General features: G+C 50.0%; 1 protein-coding gene across 1 annotated transcript in view; it reads right to left on the bottom strand.

Annotated features, from left to right (window-relative positions):
* UTP20 (UTP20 small subunit processome component) overlaps nucleotides 1–19,754 on the bottom strand; it is a 966,235-nt gene that overhangs the window by 745,120 nt on the left and 201,361 nt on the right. The window contains exon 21 of the mRNA XM_069229033.1: nucleotides 18,523–18,766. Coding sequence (XP_069085134.1) covers nucleotides 18,523–18,766 — 244 coding nt within the window. The remainder of the gene's footprint in view (nucleotides 1–18,522; nucleotides 18,767–19,754) is intronic.

Here is a 19,754-nt window from a genome sequence, read left to right on the forward strand (position 1 = left end):
CCTGCCAGGTGGAGCTAAAGACAGCAATATCATCAAGATAAGCTGTGCTAAAGGACTCCAAGCCAGCAAGGACTTGATTCACCAACCTTTGGAAGGTGGCAGGGGCATTCTTTAAACCAAAGGGCATAACAGTAAACTGATAATGCCCATCAGGTGTGGAGAATGCTGTCTTTTCTTTTGCTCCAGGTGCCATTTTTATTTGCCAGTACCCTGCTGTCAAGTCAAAGGTACTTAGAAATTTGGCAGCACCTAATTTATCAATGAGCTCATCAGCTCTTGGAATTGGATGGGCATCTGTCTTGGTGACAGAATTGAGCCCTCTGTAGTCCACACAAAACCTCATCTCTTTCTTTCCATCTTTGGTGTGAGGTTTGGGGACTAAGACCACTGGGCTAGCCCAGGGGCTGTCAGAGCGCTCAATCACTCCCAATTCCAGCATCTTGTGGACTTCCACCTTGATGCTTTCCTTAACATGGTCAGACTGTCTGAAGATTTTGTTCTTGACAGGCATGCTGTCTCCTGTGTCCACATCATGGGTACACAGGTGGGTCTGACCAGGGGTTAGGGAGAAAAGCTCAGGAAACTGTTGTAGGACTCTCCTACAATCAGCCTGCTGTTGGTCAGAGAGGGTGTCTGAGTAGATCACTCCATCTACTGTGCCATCTTTTGGGTCTGATGACAGAAGATCAGGGAGAGGTTCACTCTCTGCCTCCTGATCCTCATCTGTTACCATTAACAGATTCACATCAGCCCTGTCATGGAAGAGCTTAAGGCGGTTCACATGGATCACCCTCTTGGGGCTCCTGCTTGTGCCCAGGTCCACCAGGTAGGTGACCTGACTCTTCCTCTCTAGCACTGGGTAAGGGCCACTCCATTTGTCCTGGAGTGCCCTGGGAGCCACAGGCTCCAGAACCCAGACTTTCTGCCCTGGTTGGAACTCAACCAGTGCAGCCTTTTGGTCATACCAAAACTTCTGGAGTTGTTGGCTGGCCTCAAGGTTTTTGGTTGCCTTTTCCATGTACTCTGCCATTCTAGAGCGAAGGCCAAGTACATAGTCCACTATGTCCTGTTTAGGCTCATGGAGAGGTCTCTCCCAGCCTTCTTTAACAAGGGCAAGTGGTCCCCTTACAGGATGACCAAACAGAAGTTCAAAGGGTGAGAACCCTACTCCCTTCTGTGGTACCTCCCTGTAAGCGAAAAGCAGACATGGCAGGAGGACATCCCATCTCCTTTTGAGTTTTTCTGGGAGCCCCATGATCATGCCCTTTAATGTCTTGTTGAATCTCTCAACTAAGCCATTAGTTTGTGGATGGTAAGGTGTAGTGAATTTATAAGTCACTCCACACTCATTCCACATGTGCTTTAGGTATGCTGACATGAAGTTGGTACCTCTGTCAGACACCACCTCCTTAGGGAAACCCACTCTGGTAAAGATACCAATGAGGGCCTTGGCTACTGCAGGGGCAGTAGTCGACCTAAGGGGAATAGCTTCAGGATACCTGGTAGCATGATCCACTACTACCAGGATATACATATTTCCTGAGGCTGTGGGAGGTTCCAGTGGACCAACTATGTCCACACCCACTCTTTCAAAGGGCACCCCCACCACTGGAAGTGGAATGAGGGGGGCCTTTGGATGCCCACCTGTCTTACCACTGGCTTGACAGGTGGGGCAGGAGAGGCAAAACTCCTTAACCATGTTGGACATATTGGGCCAGTAGAAGTGGTTGACTAACCTCTCCCACGTCTTGGTTTGTCCCAAATGTCCAGCAAGGGGAATGTCATGGGCCAATGTTAGGATGAACCCTCTGAACAGCTGAGGCACTACCACTCTCCTAGTGGCACCAGGTTTGGGGTCTCTGGCCTCAGTGTACAGGAGCCCATCTTCCCAATAGACCCTATGTGTTCCATTTTTCTTGCCTTTGGACTCTTCAGCAGCTTGCTGCCTAAGGCCTTCAAGAGAGGGACAGGTTTCTTGTCCCTTACACAGCTCTTCCCTTGAGGGTCCCCCTGGGCCTAAGAGCTCAACCTGATAAGGTTCAAGCTCCAAAGGCTCAGTTCCCTCAGAGGGCAGAACTTCTTCCTGAGAAGAGAGGTTCCCTTTCTTTGGCTGTGTTGCAGTTGGTTTCCCAACTGACTTTCCTGTTCTCTTGGTAGGCTGGGCCATTTTTCCAGACTCCAGCTCTACTTTTTCACCCTGTGCCTTGCATTGTGCTCTTGTTTTCACACACACCAGTTCAGGGATACCCAGCATTGCTGCATGGGTTTTTAGCTCTACCTCAGCCCATGCTGAGGACTCCAGGTCATTTCCAAGCAGACAGTCCACTGGGATATTTGAGGAGACCACCACCTGTTTCAGGCCATTGACCCCTCCCCATTCTAAAGTAACCATTGCCATGGGATGTACTTTTCTCTGATTGTCAGCGTTGGTGACTGTGTAAGTTTTTCCAGTCAGGTATTGGCCAGGGGAAACCAGTTTCTCTGTCACCATGGTGACACTGGCACCTGTATCCCTCAGGCCCTCTATTCTAGTCCCATTAATTAAGAGTTGCTGTCTGTATTTTTGCATGTTAGGCGGCCAGACAGCTAGTGTGGCTAAATCCACCCCACCCTCAGAAACTAGAGTAGCTTCAGTGTGGACCCTGATTTGCTCTGGGCACACTGTTGATCCCACTTGGAGACTAGCCATACCAGTGTTACCTGGATGGGAGTTTGGAGTGGAACCTTTCTTGGGACAGGCCTTGTCTCCAGTTTGGTGTCCATGCTGTTTACAGCTATGACACCAGGCCTTTTTGGGATCAAAGTTTTTACCCTTGTACCCATTGTTTTGTGAAGAGGCTCTGGGCCCACCCTCCTGTGCAGGTTTTTGGGGGCCTGTAGAAGACTCTTTACTATTTTTAGTTTTGGTTGTCTCATCACCCTTCTGCCGGGGAGTCTTTGTGACCCCTTTCTTTTGGTCACCCCCTGTTGAAGTCTTGGACACCCTTGTCTTGACCCAATGGTCCGCCTTCTTTCCCAATTCTTGGGGAGAAATTGGTCCTAGGTCTACCAGATGCTGATGCAGTTTATCATTGAAACAATTACTTAACAGGTGTTCTTTCACAAATAAATTGTACAGCCCATCATAATTACTTACACCACTGCCTTGAATCCAACCATCTAGTGTTTTCACTGAGTAGTCAACAAAGTCAACCCAGGTCTGGCTCGAGGATTTTTGAGCCCCCCTGAACCTAATCCTGTACTCCTCAGTGGAGAATCCAAAGCCCTCAATCAGGGTACCCTTCATGAGGTCATAAGATTCTGCATCTTGTCCAGAGAGTGTGAGGAGTCTATCCCTACACTTTCCTGTGAACATTTCCCAAAGGAGAGCACCCCAGTGAGATTTGTTCACTTTTCTGGTTACACAAGCCCTCTCAAAAGCTGTGAACCATTTGGTGATGTCATCACCATCTTCATATTTAGTTACAATCCCTTTGGGGATTTTCAACATGTCAGGAGAATCTCTGACCCTATTTATATTGCTGCCACCATTGATGGGTCCTAGGCCCATCTCTTGTCTTTCCCTCTCTATGGCTAGGATCTGTCTTTCCAAAGCCAATCTTTTGGCCATCCTGGCTAACTGGATGTCCTCTTCACTGGAGTTATCCTCAGTGATTTCAGAGTTGTTGGTCCCTCCTGTGAGGGAACCAGCATCTCTGACTATTATTTGTGGAGTCAGGGCTTGAGAAGCCCTGCTCTCCCTAAGTAGGACTGGAGGGGGGGAATTTCCCTCCAAGTCACTATCTTCATCCTCTGAGTTGCCATCCTCAGAGGGGTTGGCCTTTTCAAACTCTGCCAAAAGCTCCTGGAGCTGTACTTTGGTAGGTTTGGGGCCCATTGCTATTTTCTTTAGTTTACAGAGTGACCTTAGCTCTCTCATCTGTAGATGGAGGTAAGGTGTGGAGTCGAGTTCCACCACATTCACATCTGTGCTAGACATTATGCTTCTAAAAGTTGGAATACTTTTTAAGAAACTAAAACTGGTTCTAGAATCTAATTCAAACTTTTAACAAACTTTTAAACTCTAAAAGAAATGCTAAACAGGATCTAACACAAGGCCCTAGCAGGTCTTTTAAGAATTTAGAAAACTTTTCAAATTGCAAAAATCAATTTCTAATGACAATTTTGGAATTTGTCGTGTGATCAGGTATTGGCTGAGTAGTCCAGCAAATGCAAAGTCTTGTACCCCACCGCTGATCCACCAATGTAGGAAGTTGGCTCTGTATGTGCTATTTCAAAGTAAGGAATAGCATGCACAGAGTCCAAGGGTTCCCCTTAGAGGTAAAATAGTGGTAAAAATAGATAATACTAATGCTCTATTTTGTGGTAGTGTGGTCGAGCAGTAGGCTTATCCAAGGAGTAGTGTTAAGCATTTGTTGTACATACACATAGACAATAAATGAGGTACACACACTCAGAGACAAATCCAGCCAATAGGTTTTTATATAGAAAAAAATATCTTTCCTTAGTTTATTTTAAGAACCACAGGTTCAAATTCTACATGTAATATCTCATTCGAAAGGTATTGCAGGTAAGTACTTTAGGAACTTTAAAGCATAAAAATTGCATGTATACTTTACAAGTTATTGACAAATAGCTGTTTTAAAAGTGGACACTTAGTGCAATTTTTCACAGTTCCTAGGGGAGGTAAGTATTTGTTAGGTTAACCAGGTAAGTAAGACACTTACAGGGCTTAGTTCTTGGTCCAAGGTAGCCCACCGTTGGGGGTTCAGAGCAACCCCAAAGTCACCACACCAGCAGCTCAGGGCCGGTCAGGTGCAGAGTTCAAAGTGGTGCCCAAAACACATAGGCTAGAATGGAGAGAAGGGGGTGCCCCGGTTCCGGTCTGCTTGCAGGTAAGTACCCGCGTCTTCGGAGGGCAGACCAGGGGGGTTTTGTAGGGCACCGGGGGGGGGACACAAGTCCACACAGAAATTTCACCCTCAGCGGCGCGGGGGCGGCCGGGTGCAGTGTAGGAACAAGCGTCGGGTTTGTAAGGGAAGTCAATGGGAGATCTAGGGATCTCTTCAGTGCTGCAGGCAGGCAAGGGGGGGGGTTCCTCGGGGAAACCTCCACTTGGTCAAGGGAGAGGGGCTCCTGGGGGTCACTCCTCCAGTGAAAGTCCGGTCCTTCAGGTCCTGGGGGCTGCGGATGCAGGGTCTCTCCCAGGTGTCGGGGCTTTGGATTCAAGGAGTCGCGGTCAGGGGAAGCCTCGGGATTCCCTCTGCAGGCGGCGCTGTGGGGGCTCAGGGGGGACAGGTTTTGGTACTCACAGTATCAGAGTAGTCCTGGGGTCCCTCCTGAGGCGTCGGATCTCCACCAGCCGAGTCGGGGTCGCCGGGTGCAGTGTTGCAAGTCTCACGCTTCTTGCGGGGAGCTTGCAGGGTTCTTTAAAGCTGCTGGAAACAAAGTTGCAGCTTTTCTTGGAGCAGGTCCGCTGTCCTCGGGAGTTTCTTGTCTTTTCGAAGCAGGGGCAGTCCTCAGAGGATGTCGAGGTCGCTGGTCCCTTCGGAAGGCGTCGCTGGAGCAGGATCTTTGGAAGGCAGGAGACAGGCCGGTGAGTTTCTGGAGCCAAGGCAGTTGTCGTCTTCTGGTCTTCCTCTGCAGGGGTTTTCAGCTAGGCAGTCCTTCTTCTTGTAGTTGCAGGAATCTAATTTTCTAGGGTTCAGGGTAGCCCTTAAATACTAAATTTAAGGGCGTGTTTAGGTCTGGGGGGTTAGTAGCCAATGGCTACTAGCCCTGAGGGTGGGTACACCCTCTTTGTGCCTCCTCCCAAGGGGAGGGGGTCACAATCCTAACCCTATTGGGGGAATCCTCCATCTGCAAGATGGAGGATTTCTAAAAGTTAGAGTCACCTCAGCTCAGGACACCTTAGGGGCTGTCCTGACTGGCCAGTGACTCCTCCTTGTTATTCTCATTATTTTCTCCGGCCTTGCCGCCAAAAGTGGGGCCTGGCCGGAGGGGGCGGGCAACTCCACTAGCTGGAGTGTCCTGCTGGGTTGGCACAAAGGAGGTGAGCCTTTGAGGCTCACCGCCAGGTGTGACAATTCCTGCCTGGGAGAGGTGTTAGCATCTCCACCCAGTGCAGGCTTTGTTACTGGCCTCAGAGTGACAAAGGCACTCTCCCCATGGGGCCAGCAACATGTCTCGGTTTGTGGCAGGCTGCTAAAACTAGTCAGCCTACACAGATAGTCGGTTAAGTTTCAGGGGGCACCTCTAAGGTGCCCTCTGGGGTGTATTTTACAATCAAATGTACACTGGCATCAGTGTGCATTTATTGTGCTGAGAAGTTTGATACCAAACTTCCCAGTTTTCAGTGTAGCCATTATGGTGCTGTGGAGTTCGTGTGTGACAGACTCCCAGACCATATACTCTTATGGCTACCCTGCACTTACAATGTCTAAGGTTTTGTTTAGACACTGTAGGGGTACCATGCTCATGCACTGGTACCCTCACCTATGGTATAGTGCACCCTGCCTTAGGGCTGTAAGGCCTGCTAGAGGGGTGTCTTACCTATACTGCATAGGCAGTGAGAGGCTGGCATGGCACCCTGAGGGGAGTGCCATGTCGACTTACTCGTTTTGTCCTCACTAGCACACACAAGCTGGCAAGCAGTGTGTCTGTGCTGAGTGAGAGGTCTCCAGGGTGGCATAAGACATGCTGCAGCCCTTAGAGACCTTCCTTGGCATCAGGGCCCTTGGTACTAGAAGTACCAGTTACAAGGGACTTATCTGGATGCCAGGGTCTGCCAATTGTGGATACAAAAGTACAGGTTAGGGAAAGAACACTGGTGCTGGGGCCTGGTTAGCAGGCCTCAGCACACTTTCAATTGTAAACATAGCATCAGCAAAGGCAAAAAGTCAGGGGGCAACCATGCCAAGGAGGCATTTCCTTACAACCTTCCTCCAGTGTATGCACGTTTTCTGACCTCTGAAAACAGGAGCTCTCACCTCCAGGTGTGTCAGAAACTCATCTATGGTGGCAGGCTGGTCGGTACGAGTCAGCCAGCACACTAAAAGACTAGTAGGTTTCACAGGGCACCTCTTGGGTCCATGTCATAAATCCAATACTGACGTCAGTATGGATTAATTAAGATGAACTGTTTGATACCATAGGTTAACTCGTGATGACCAGTGACCAGTGCCCAGTACAAACCTTAAGATGGCTTCCTTGTTCACTTGTAGTATCTCACGCGGATATGCCCGGCCATGTATTAAAACGCATTCACGCTTAGGGTTCTTGAGGCATGCTGTACGGGTGACTTACATATAATTCATGAGTGTATTTGGACACTGAATATGGTATGGGTGCAATGTTGTGTTTTCACAGTGGTTTGCACTATTTCACGCGTTCTGCGATGGCAGACAGCATTTGGCTTTATGTGGGTCCCTTAGGGTGGCACAATACATGCTGCAGCCCATAGGGACCCTCCGTAGTCCCCTGCCCTAGGTACCAGGTGACCCATTCACTAGGGGCTTACAGGGATGCTAAAGTACTGACCTTTTTTAGGGAAAGAATGCTGGCACTGGAGCCTGGTTTGCGGGCTTCAATGCACTCTCAGAGTAGAAGATCAGCATCCAGTAGTTCAAATGGGGAAGGTAGTAGGGGGACATCTGCAAACAGAATCCCAGTTTCCTACAGAAGTCAGCAGTACAGAGGAATAGCTTAATATGTTCTGTACACAGTGTATCACTGGTGCAAGTGTTCATCTAAGGAACCTGAGAGAACAAGTATCCATTGAAACAATAACCTTGCTAAATTTTTCTTGATACACAGTAGTTATTCACATTTGAACGCTATGTGCCCTTCATGATATAGGACATGGACATGGTTCTGAACATGGCGCACGTCTAATTATCTCACTCCGGAGGGGCCGGCAGCAAAAATCCTGAAGAACATGCCAGCCCGGGCCGTTCCTCCTCGGAGCACGGGTGCTGGATTGCGGACCGGTTGCCGGCGTGGCTGAGCCTCCGCTGCGGGCCCGTGGTGAGCAGGGGACGGAGACAGGGCCTTCTAGCCGGATTGAGGGCCCCCGGAGTGCCTGGCAAGGGCTGGGGGCCCTGGGGGGTCTCCGCCCCAACGGACACATTACACTTGGAGACGGTGAGGCGGACACGGCCCTGGTTTTCCGGGCCCGATCCGTGTATGCTGCGCCGATCCCGCGCGGGGCACTGGGAGCTAAGTTGGAGTCGCGACGCCCCGGCTTCCACGGAGGGTCGCCTGAGAAGTTGCTGGAGGGGGGGCACGGGACCCCATGAGTCACGCCCTGGAAGAAGCTCATGCAGCAAGGTAAAGGAGATCAGCTGCCCGGCATGAGAGATTAATAAAACTGCTGGACGTCCTGGAGCACCATCGACCCCTGAATGGGGTCACTGGGCACGACCAAACGAGAGGCCTCGGAAGAAGCGCTGTGGAGTTGGTGGGTGCCCCGCATGGGGAGACAACCGAGCCGTGGTCGCTGAGTATGCCCGATCCTGGTCGCTGAGGAGAGGCCTGGTAAGAGTAGCGAGCGAGGGAGCTAGCACTGAATCGGGTGGCAACCGGCCACGGTCGACTAACGTAGAGCCCCCTGCGCCTGGATGCTGGTGTCAGCTGGCAGGGCACTTGGAGCCCGGCCTAAGTCTATCCGGGAGCAGAAGCTAAACTTTCGGAGACCAAAACGGGGGGACAAGTCAGAAGCAGAACATACGAAAACGCCCGGGCCAATTGCTGTACCTGCCGGGGTATACCCCCTTGCCTGACCGATGCCCCCCAAGGGCCGACACAAGAACAGAGCCATGGACCACGTGGCGCCACCTGGGGAGGAGGACTCACAGAACCATTCACAAGCCAAAGTGCAAGACACCCTAGACAAGATACTTGGGGCAATAGAGGACACAAAGTTAACATTGCAGCACGACATCAACCAAGTCGCGATTGAGGTGGGTCTCCTGAGGGCTGATCATCATAAGCTGGTTGACAGAGTCAAAGCAACGGAAACCTCGCTGGCCGACATCGTGCCAAGACAGAGAGACACGACGGCGGAGGTAACCTCTCTGGCCGGCAGAGTGGCAAGACTTGAACAGCGGGCCGAAGACGCAGAGGGAAGAAACAGGAGGAACAATGTGTGCGTGGTGGGTCTCCCCGAGGGGACCGAGGGGTCAAACATGGTGGAATTCCTGGAGAAATGGCTAAGCACAGTGGTCGCACCGGGATGCCTGACCCCCTTCTACACGCTGGAGCGGGCGTACCGTGTGCCATCGAGACTTCTTGCCCCTGGCAGACCGCCCGTGCAGTAATCGCTAAGCTGCTGCACTACAGAGACAGGGACATCCTTCTACAGAAAGCCAGAGAGATGGGCCCGTTTAAAGTGGCAAACGGAGAGGTGACACTATTCCCAGACTTTACTCTAGACGTTCAGAACAAGCGAGCCTCATTCTTAGCGGTTAAAAGAGCCTTGCGAGACGAAGGGATCCAGTACTCGCTGCTATTTCCAGCAAGACTAAGAGTGATTGTGGATGGGAAGTCCACATTCTTCCAATCCCCGGAAGAGGCATGGGAATGGCTCGAGAGGCATGGGTCCCAAACGGCGCAGCCCGCGCGTGAGAACCCTGGTGCAGGCAGGACTCGCAGAGCCCCGAGGGGGAGGAGATCCAGGGATCGCCCACGGCTGGCACCAATGCAAACGCAGAGAGAAACTGGCAGGAGAGCAGCCCTTGAGGCGGCGGCCCGAGTGGGTGGAGAGGTGTCCCCCCAGGATGGTTCTGAAGAAGAGTCCGACAACACAATGGTGTCCTCCGCCGGGGATTCGGGGAGTTTGTCTCGTGCCCCGAAGGTGACTCCTCAAACATCCGACGAACTCGGATAGCCCGGGCCTGCAGTAGTGCCCGGAGACATGGCACGCTGTGTGTGAACGTGTGGCCCCTCCGGACCTGGCCACCCCCCTTGACTTGTCTTTCGCCTGCCAGACTTGGCTGGCGAATACTGCAGTTATGTATTTGAACAAGTTGCACTGTTGCACAGTTTTCTAGGCCACCTACAGTTCCGGAGGCGCCCTGGGGATGGGGAGTTGGGGTTTGCAGTTATGAGTTCAACCGGCAGAGTGGGTGGAGATGACCGACCACTGTAAAGGTATGGGCATGCAGGGGGTTTGGTTAGTGCCCCGGGTGCGCCAGGCCCGCTTTTACCAGGCTATAAGATCAAGATGGCAGACTACAATTTCATAACCTGGAATGTCAGGGGGATGGGCACTCCGGCCAAAAGACATAGAATTCTTTCCTACCTAAAGAGAAGGGGGTGCAGATAGCAATGCTACAGGAGACCCATCTGGCACCGGGAGAGGGAGAGAAATTAAGACACAGGTGGAGGGGGCAGGTGTTTGCTACAGAATACTCAGCTTATGCAAGAGGCATACTGGTTTGGATTAGAGCGGGTGTCCCCCTAACGATTGATTCTTCCAACATAGACAAAGAGGGCAGGTTCGGGATATTGGAGGGGAAGCTACATGGGACCCCATTGGTGTTAAGTTGCATCTATGCCCCTAATCAAGAACAGGTCTCATTCATGACAGGCCTATCAAGACACCTCACCCGCAAACGCACTGGGGAAGTACAAATAGGAAGGGACTTCAACGCAGTATTAGATATAAACATGGACAGGTCCACCCCACCGCTACAAGGGGCGACGTCAATTAAGATAGCTCAAAGACTGGTTGAATGGATGGGCACTTGGGGTTTGGTAGATGTCTGGCGGGTGCGGCACCCGGTCGTTAGGAACTACTCGTTTTATTCGGGCCTCCACCGGGTGCATACCAGAATTGATAGGGTGGTCTGCACTGCGGGGCTGGCTCGTGGTGTGACCCACTCTGAATACCTGGCCTGCACAATATTGGATCATAATCCACTACTGTTAACGCTGAGGGTATCGCAGGACAGGCCTCCCCCATACCGTCGTGGAGACTGGCCCCCGCGGCACTCGAGGGTCAGGCGTACAGGGAGGCACTACGCTGCCATCTGACAGAACACATTGAGACTAACAAGGGATCCACTTCTCTCAGAGCTGTGGAATGGGAGACGCTCAAGGTGGTGACGAGGGGTTTCTGTCTTGGGCAGTCGGCGGGGTGAGGCATACGCTAGAGAGGGAACTAACTGCCATAGAAAAGGTCATGCCCGAAGGTGGGAACTGAGACAGGGTCTAGAAACACAAGGTGATGAAAAATATGACTGCGTCTGCAGATAACACTCTCCAAGCTGAGGAACAGCTCAGATGCCATGATATGCAAAGATACCTAGCATCCCTACAGTCAGAGGAGGGCAGGTCGGGTAAGCTACTGGCATGGCTGGTGCGCCCGAGTGGGGATAGCGAACCCATCACAAATGTATTGGACAGAGCGGGAAATCGTAGACTTAGCCCAGGTCCCATTAATGATGCATTTAGGGATTATTATATGCACCTTGTAAGGAAATGCCTCCTTGGCATGGTTACCCCCTGACTTTTTGCCTTTGCTGATGCTATGTTTTGAATTGAAAGTGTGCTGAGGCCTGCTAACCAGGCCCCAGCACCAGTGTTCTTTCCCTAACCTGTACTTTTGTATCCACAATTGGCACACCCTGGCATCCAGGTAAGTCCCTTGTAACTGGTACCTCTGGTACCAAGGGCCCTGATGCCAGGGAAGGTCTCTAAGGGCTGCAGCATGTCTTATGCCACCCTGGAGACCCCTCACTCAGCACCGACACACTGCTTACCAGCTTGTGTGTGCTAGTGAGAACAAAATGAGTAAGTCGACATGGCACTCACCTCAGGGTGCCATGCCAGCCTCTCACTGCCTATGCAGTATAGGTAAGACACCCGTCTAGCAGGCCTTACAGCCCTAAGGCAGGGTGCACTATACCATAGGTGAGGGCACCAGTGCATGAGCACTGTGCCCCTACAGTGTCTAAGCCAAACCTTAGACATTGTAAGTGCAGGGTAGCCATAAGAGTATATGGTCTGGGAGTCTGTCAAACACGAACTCCACAGCACCATAATGGCTACACTGAAAACTGGGAAGTTTGGTATCAAACTTCTCAGCACAATAAATGCACACTGATGCCAGTGTACATTTTATTGTGAAACACACCCCAGAGGGCACCTTAGAGGTGCCCCCTGAAACTGTATCCAACTATCTGTGTAGGCTGACTAGTTCCAGCAGCCTGCCACACTAGAGACATGTTGCTGGCCCCATGGGGAGAGTGCCTTTGTCACTCTGAGGCCAGTAACAAAGCCTGCACTGGGTGGAGATGCTAACACCTCCCCCAGGCAGGAGCTGTAACACCTGGCGGTGAGCCTCAAAGGCTCACCCCTTTGTTCCAGCACAGCAGGACACTCCAGCTAGTGGAGTTGCCCGCCCCCTCCAGCCACGGCCCCCACTTTTGGCGGCAAGGCCGGAGGAAATAATGAGAAAAACAAGGAGGAGTCACTGGCCAGTCAGGACAGCCCCTAAGGTGTCCTGAGCTGAAGTGACTCTGATTCCCCCAATAGGATTAGGGATGTGACCCCCCTCCCCTTGGGAAGAGGCACAAAGAGGGTGTACTCACCCTCAGGGCTAGTAGCCATTGGCTACTAACCCCCCAGACCTAAACACGCCCTTAAATTTAGTATTTAAGGGCTTCCCTGAACCTAAGAATTTAGATTCCTGAAACTACAAGAAGAAGAGGACTGCTGAGCTGAAAAACCCCTGCAGAGGAAGAACAGAAGACACCAACTGCTTTGGCCCCAGACTTACCGGCCTGTCTCCTGCCTTCCAAAAGAAACCTGCTCCAGCGACGCTTTCCAAGGGACCAGCGACCTCTGAATCCTCTGAGGACTGCCCTGCTTCAAGAAAGACAAGAAACTCCCGAGGACAGCGGCACTGCTCCAAAAGAACTGAAACTTTGTTTCAAGGAGCAGATTTAAAGACCCCTGCAACTCCCCGCAAGAAGCGTGAGACTTGCAACACTGCACCCGGCGACCCCGACTCGACTGGTGGAGAACCAACACCTCAGGGAGGACCCTCCGGCGACTCCAAGACTGTGAGTAACCAAAGTTGTCCCCCCTGAACCCCCACAGCGACGCCTGCAGAGGGAATCCCGAGGCTCCCCCTGACCGTGACTGCCTGAACTCTCCTTTCCCGACGGCTGGAAAAGACCCTGCACCCGCAGCCCCCAGCACCTAAAGGAACAGAACTCCTGTGCAGGAGTGACCCCAAGGAGGCCCTCTCCCTTGCCCAGGTGGTGGCTACCCCGAGGAGCCCCCCCCCCTTGCCTGCATCGCTGAAGAGACCCCTTGGTCTCCCATAGGAAACTATTGGAAACCCGACGCGTGTTTACACACTGCACCCGGCCGCCCCCGCGCTGCTGAGGGTGTACTTTTTGTGCTGACTCGTGTCCCCCCCGGTGCCCTACAAAACCCCCCTGGTCTGCCCTCCGAAGACGCGGGTACTTACCTGCTGGCAGACTGGAACAGGGGCACCCCCTTCTCTCCATTGAAGCCTATGTGTTTTGGGCACCTCTTGGACCTCTGCACCTAACCGGCCCTGAGCTGCCCGTGTGGTGACTTTGGGGTTGCTCTGAACCCCCAACGGTGGGCTACCGTGGACCAAAAACTGAAACCTGTAAGTGACTTACTTACCTGTGAAAACTAACAATAATTTACCTCCCCCAGGAACTGTGAAAATTGCACTGTGTGCACTTTTAAAACAGCTATTTGTGTTTTATGTAAAAAGTATAAATGCTAATGTAATGATTCAAAGTTCCTAAAGTACTTACCTGCAATACCTTTCAAATGAGATATTACATGTAAAATTTGAACCTGTGGTTCTTAAAATAAACTAAGAAAATATATTTTTCAATAACAAAACCTATTGGCTGGATTTGTCTCTGAGTGTGTGTTCCTCATTTATTGCCTGTGTGTATGTACAACAAATGCTTAACACTACTCCTTTGATAAGCCTACTGCTCGACCACACTACCACAAAATAGAGCATTAGTATTATCTCTTTTTGCCACTATCTTACCTCTAAGGGGAACCCTTGGACTCTGTGCATGCTATTCCTTACTTTGAAATAGCACATACAGAGCCAACTTCCTACACACCTGTATAGGAGACCTAGCAATCTGGAGACAGGGACTTTTGACAATTTCTTAATGCAGATCCCCCTGCCGATGCTGAGTCCAGAAGATAGGGACAGCCTTGGGGGGCCGGTGACTATAGAAGAGATAAATGATGCCATAGCACAGCTAGCCCCTGGGAAGACCCCTGGTACGGACGGTCTTCCTATGGATTTTTACAAAAAATATAAATCCTTACTGGTTCCCAGGTTGGCGGATATGTATGCGGAGGCGATGTATTGTGGAGAACTGCCTGGCACGCGCTGGTGAGGCGCTGGTAGTGCCACTCTCCAAGACCAACAATAGGGAAGCATCGGTGGCCGACTTCCGTCCATTATCGATGCTAAACAGTGACTTTAAGATCCTTAGCAAAATCATGGCCAGCCGACTGCTCCCCCTCATGACCACATTGATACACGCTGACCAGAATGGTTTTATCCCTGGACGCAGCACCTCCCTGAACCTTAGGCGGCTTTTCTCTATCTTGCACATGCCCGACGAATTGAAACCACCAGCGGGGACCTTGCTGGCAGTGGATTTCGAGAAGGCTTTCGACTCGATTAGGTGGGATTATCTGAGGGCAGCGATGTTAAGAATGGGCCTTGTGGAGAACTGGGTTAGATGGGTGGACCTGTTGTACTAGTCTCCATTGGCCAGAGTGAGGACGGGCAGAACAATCTCTGATGCGTACCCGGTGTTTCGTGGAACCAGACAGGGGTGCCCTCTGTCCCCGCAGCTGTTTGCCCTGGCGATTGAACCTTTGGCGGCCCAGCTGCGGGGGAGGGCGTGGGTAGGGGGATCGAATGGGGGCCAACCGAGCACGTTGTCTCCCTGTATGCGGACAATATTCTAATCTACCTCAGGGATGGAGCTAGTGGTCTCCTCTGGGCCCTAGGGGTTTTGGAGGACTTCGGGGAGGTGTCGGCACTATGCCTTAACCGCGGCAAGACATATGTGTTTCCCATGACGCAGGGTTGCGCGCGCCCAGGAGAATGTCCGATAGACGTGAACTGGGCCCCACGGACCTTCAAGTACCTGGGCATTCAAATATTTCACGAGATGGGCGATCTAAGAGACGGTAATCTTGGAAGAGTGCTTAGATCCTTGCGGTCCACGGTTGGGTTTTGGCACTCGCTAAAACTATCAGTGATGGCCAGAGCGGCGCTGTCCAAAATGATTATGCTTCCCCGACTCATCTATTACTTCGCCAACTTGCCATTACTGATCCCCCCCCGGCATGGTTTCGCGACTTGAACGCGTTATTCAGAGAGCTAATATGGGACGATGGACGCAGACGCACTGCATTGACGACCATCTGTAGACCGTCCCGTATGGGTGGTCTGGGCGCCCCTGACTTCGAGGCATACTATCTGGCAGCCCAACTACAGTGGGTATCCGGCTGGCTGGTGGGCAGAGGACACCTAGACCTGTGTACTGCCCAGGGAGTATTAGATAAGGCATTGATTGCGGCAAGTATGGCAGGCAGGAAAATAGCCCTTCCTGAGAACAACATAATGATAAAAGTCGCGTTGACATGCTGGAAAAGGTGTACGAAAAGGGCAGGAGTGGGCCCACCATATTCTCCGGCTTTACCGCTGGCGGCACTGGCGTTGGGGTCCGGGGGAAGGGCAAGGGAGATCTGGGGCTTGGTCCTTGGACTAGTGCGGGGATTGAGACAGTGGGAGGGCTCTTTGAGGAGGGTGTGCTGAAGGGATTTGCTGACTTATCGATGGGGGGTGTTCCCTGGTGTCAGTTTTTACTCTTCGGTAGACTAATGCACACCCTGAAAGACCACTGGGACACGATAAACGCGGAACCCACTACCCACGGGGTGCTGCACCTACTGCTGACATCAGGGGCGGAGCCTCATATGGTCGCCAAGATATACCGGGCTCAAGTAGAGGCCATGCTAGATCCTTTACATTCCTTGAGAGAAAGATGGGGGGGAACACGATCGGGCGGGACTTGTCTGACTCAGAATGGAACAAAACATTGGCTTACCCCCGGGTTATTTCGCGTAACACACGGTTAAGGTACATCCAATACAATGACCTACACATAGGACATACCGGACACCTCACCGGCTATTCCGTATATACGGAGGGACCCCTGAGACATGCCCGAGATGTCAGGGGGAAATGCAGACTTTGACCATATGGTGTGGGGGTGCCCGGAGCTTCAATTTGGTTGGAGGGAGATGACGTCTATCCTATCTCAGCTACTAGGGATAGAACTGCTGCCCACCCCTGATCTGTGCTTACTGGGTCTCAGGGCAGCTGCTTTACGAGGGAGGGGGAGAGGGAGATTCCTGGACCTGTCCCTGGCCCTTTATAAAAGAATAGTCTCAAAGGGCTGGAAGGCCTCAAGCCGCCCCTCACTGACTGACTGGAGAGGTGATGTTTTGAGATGGTCTAGGGCTGAACTGCAGGTCCTGGAGGCTGAGGATGCCAGGGGAATTCGACAGGTTCCTATCGCCCAAGAATGGGAAGACCTAGTGTCGAGCTGGGAAGGTCTATTCAAGAGTTCAGCAGGCCCCGAAGTTGTAATAGGAGATGAGTAGCACACTCTATGAGGTTGACCCAGAGGGGAAGGTTCCCAAATAGGGGCCCGAATGTGACCAAACTTATAAATAGATCACACCGATTGACGTAGTATGGAGACGTACGACTAGCAATTTGCTACACCACCAATAGAGTGGAGGGGTGGAGAGTGGTTGACCGCCCCCCTGTGCGCTGGTGCGCCCTGGGCATGACCCTTCTTCCCATGTTCCTATGCTTCTGTGCCTTTTTATATCATCAGATACAAGTCCCACCCACACAAAGCCGTTATGTTGACCACTTGTTTCTTGGTCCATTCACTTTCTTTGTCTTACTCCTTTTTCTTTCCCTCTTTTAAGTTTCTTCCTCAAGCTATAGATTAGAACGGAATTAAGTTGGTTGCTTACTCACATGATTCAAAATGATAATGTAGAACAGCGAGAAACACAGCGCAGAATGTAAATGTGATCAGCTTACTAGAGTCAGGGACCAATGAAAACATAAAGTAAGCTTACAATACCTAGGAGTTGAGCAACGAATCACGAGTAATATATATCATAAATGCAGATTGTTTGATAGACAAGTATAATGAGTAAGAAATGTTACAACGAGAGAATATACAAATGTAAGACAACAAAATGTTAATAAAATATATATTTTTTTAAAAAAAAATATATATAGGACATGGACTGTGGTGTCTACTGTGAACTCTCCCCTCATTCCCCCACCCCCAACACATGGGGCTGCGAGGTGGAGAATATCTACAAACTGCCACAGTATTATATGCTTGGAATTTAGAAATTACTCATTCATGATCATACAGTGCAGTGATGGTAACTAGTCTGGACCGGCATGTAGGTGTACTTTGAAGGAACTTTGACAATACAGTTGGTCTAACAGTTTATCTGCCCCAAGAAAGTTTGGTAGAACAAAACATGTGGGCTGTGCTTTATGTCACATAATAAGTGGATAACTATTTGGAGCTCAATAAGAAGAAATAAGAAACAATTTGCTAGGACTGGACATTTTAATTGTTACTTAAGGAATTAGTTGTACCCTGTTTCTTTATTATGTTGTTTCTGTATTGCAGTGGTACTATTAGCAGCTGGCACTGCACAGAGTGTGCACAAAGTTGGTGTTAAGGGACAGTCTGGATATGCTATTCCTTGAACCTAGCTGCCTTGTTAATTTTTTGACAGTGTCAGGTTGGGCAAAGCATACTTGGTCCTTTAGGTTTGGTATTAAGAGAGGATTAAAAGACCTCCTTACACCAAGAATTCCAAGAATTACAAAGACTGTTATTAAAGAAGCGTATGGTGAAGGCATCATGGGAAGACTTGCACTGAACAGGACTTTAACAGCTAAGGCAGTGACAACAGCATTACATAAACATAGGGGTTTGAAGCCTGATCTATGTCCCCTGCACAGGAGTTGTGTAGACCAATGCTAAGTGCAAGGGCTTATTTCAGTACAGAGAGGTGCTGTTGGGGAAGCCCAGTCTACCGTCCTAGGAACTTAAGCTGAAGCAGAGAAGGTGACCAGGAATCCAGATAAGGAATGGGGCAAGGTAGTCTATTTAATGACCTTAGTATAATAGAACAAAAACAGAGATTATTTATTTAGTAAAGTAGAAATTAATTGACAAGGAACATTTAAAACTTGATATCTCTACTCTTGGTTAATCACTGCAAGTGAGGTAAAACCTGCCAGCTTCTAATACCTCTTTCTGAGTTGGGAATCTTGCCTCTGTTATAAATGCCAATCATGCATAGAAGCAAGTGGACTGAGAGATAAGGTAAAAAGTTACAGAATTGTCTTCTTAAGTTGGAAATGCAACTTACCTAATAAACCTTAGCAGAAGAGGGGACAGTTCCCTTGATCGAGGCTCAACCCTTTCTGGGAATTCTGCCATTGCCTTCCAGAGAAGAAATCGGAAATTTGTGTAATCTGTCCTGTCATCTGTTTCAGTTTGAAGCTTCAGTTGTTTCAGATACAAGAATCCCACACCGCCTTCTTCAACAGTCTTACCATCGTCATCTTCACTAAAATTTTGCTCATCTTTCAGTTCATCTTGAAGCTCTTTCTCTGCAAATTAAAAATAAAGCTGATATTTGAATTCAATTTAGCAATGATGCACCTCAATCCGCATGTCATTCCTGCAATGTTTTTAGGAAAACTGAGCAATTTTAGTTTGTTAATGCCAGACCTGGAACAATCTGGTGCAAAGTGGCAGAGAAGCCACCTGCTTTGACCTGTTGGACAGGAATAATGGATCTCAGGCGGGAAGGTGCTCCGAATGACTCGCAGGAAGCAGCAATTGCAAAAAAGTTGTGGAAACCTACAATACTTCAATTTTTAAATCACAGAAAGTGTAGTTTCCGACTGCACACCAATTCTGAAAATGGGCAACTTGTGAATTCACTGCCGTCTCCAGTACACCCTGGTACATTTGTCTCAGTTGTTAAAGACTAGAAAATGCTCTACCCCACCCGGTGATTGATGTGATTTTCTGTAGTACAGCAATGTGTATAATAGTACAACTTAATATGTAAGAAGTACATGTAGCAAAAACAAAGACTCATGTTGAAACGTCTAAAACAACCAGAACCACCCCACTCATGCGTCTACATCACATCTCACCAGTACATTTTCAATACCTCTTGCAATATAAAAGCCGAATTGAGTTAATGCATGTGGATCACAGTGAACGGTACATAAGTATATAAATTACTAGAAGTAGTAAGATTCTTACTTCTAAGGTCAGATGCCTCTATTCTCAGGATATGAAGAAATTAGACAGAAAGATACGAGGCAGGGCTAGGCAGTTGTGATAAGCCTCAAGGATCGGGCAAAAGTGCATGACCAGGAAAACACTCCGCATTGACTCTTGGATTTGCAAAGCACTGCTTCCAAAAAGAATGTGGGCTTGATGTCTTCAACATTTTTTGGCTAGCTCTGTAGCAACCTGAGAGTACTATGTAGGTTCAGATACACAACTAATGATAAACAGTCATGATCTTCTAGTCATGTATGGTAAAGATACCTTCCACGGGTAAGCACCTTATACAACACA

The sequence above is a fragment of the Pleurodeles waltl genome, chromosome 4_1 (genome assembly GCF_031143425.1).
Source record: "Pleurodeles waltl isolate 20211129_DDA chromosome 4_1, aPleWal1.hap1.20221129, whole genome shotgun sequence".
Lineage (NCBI taxonomy): Eukaryota > Metazoa > Chordata > Amphibia > Caudata > Salamandridae > Pleurodeles > Pleurodeles waltl.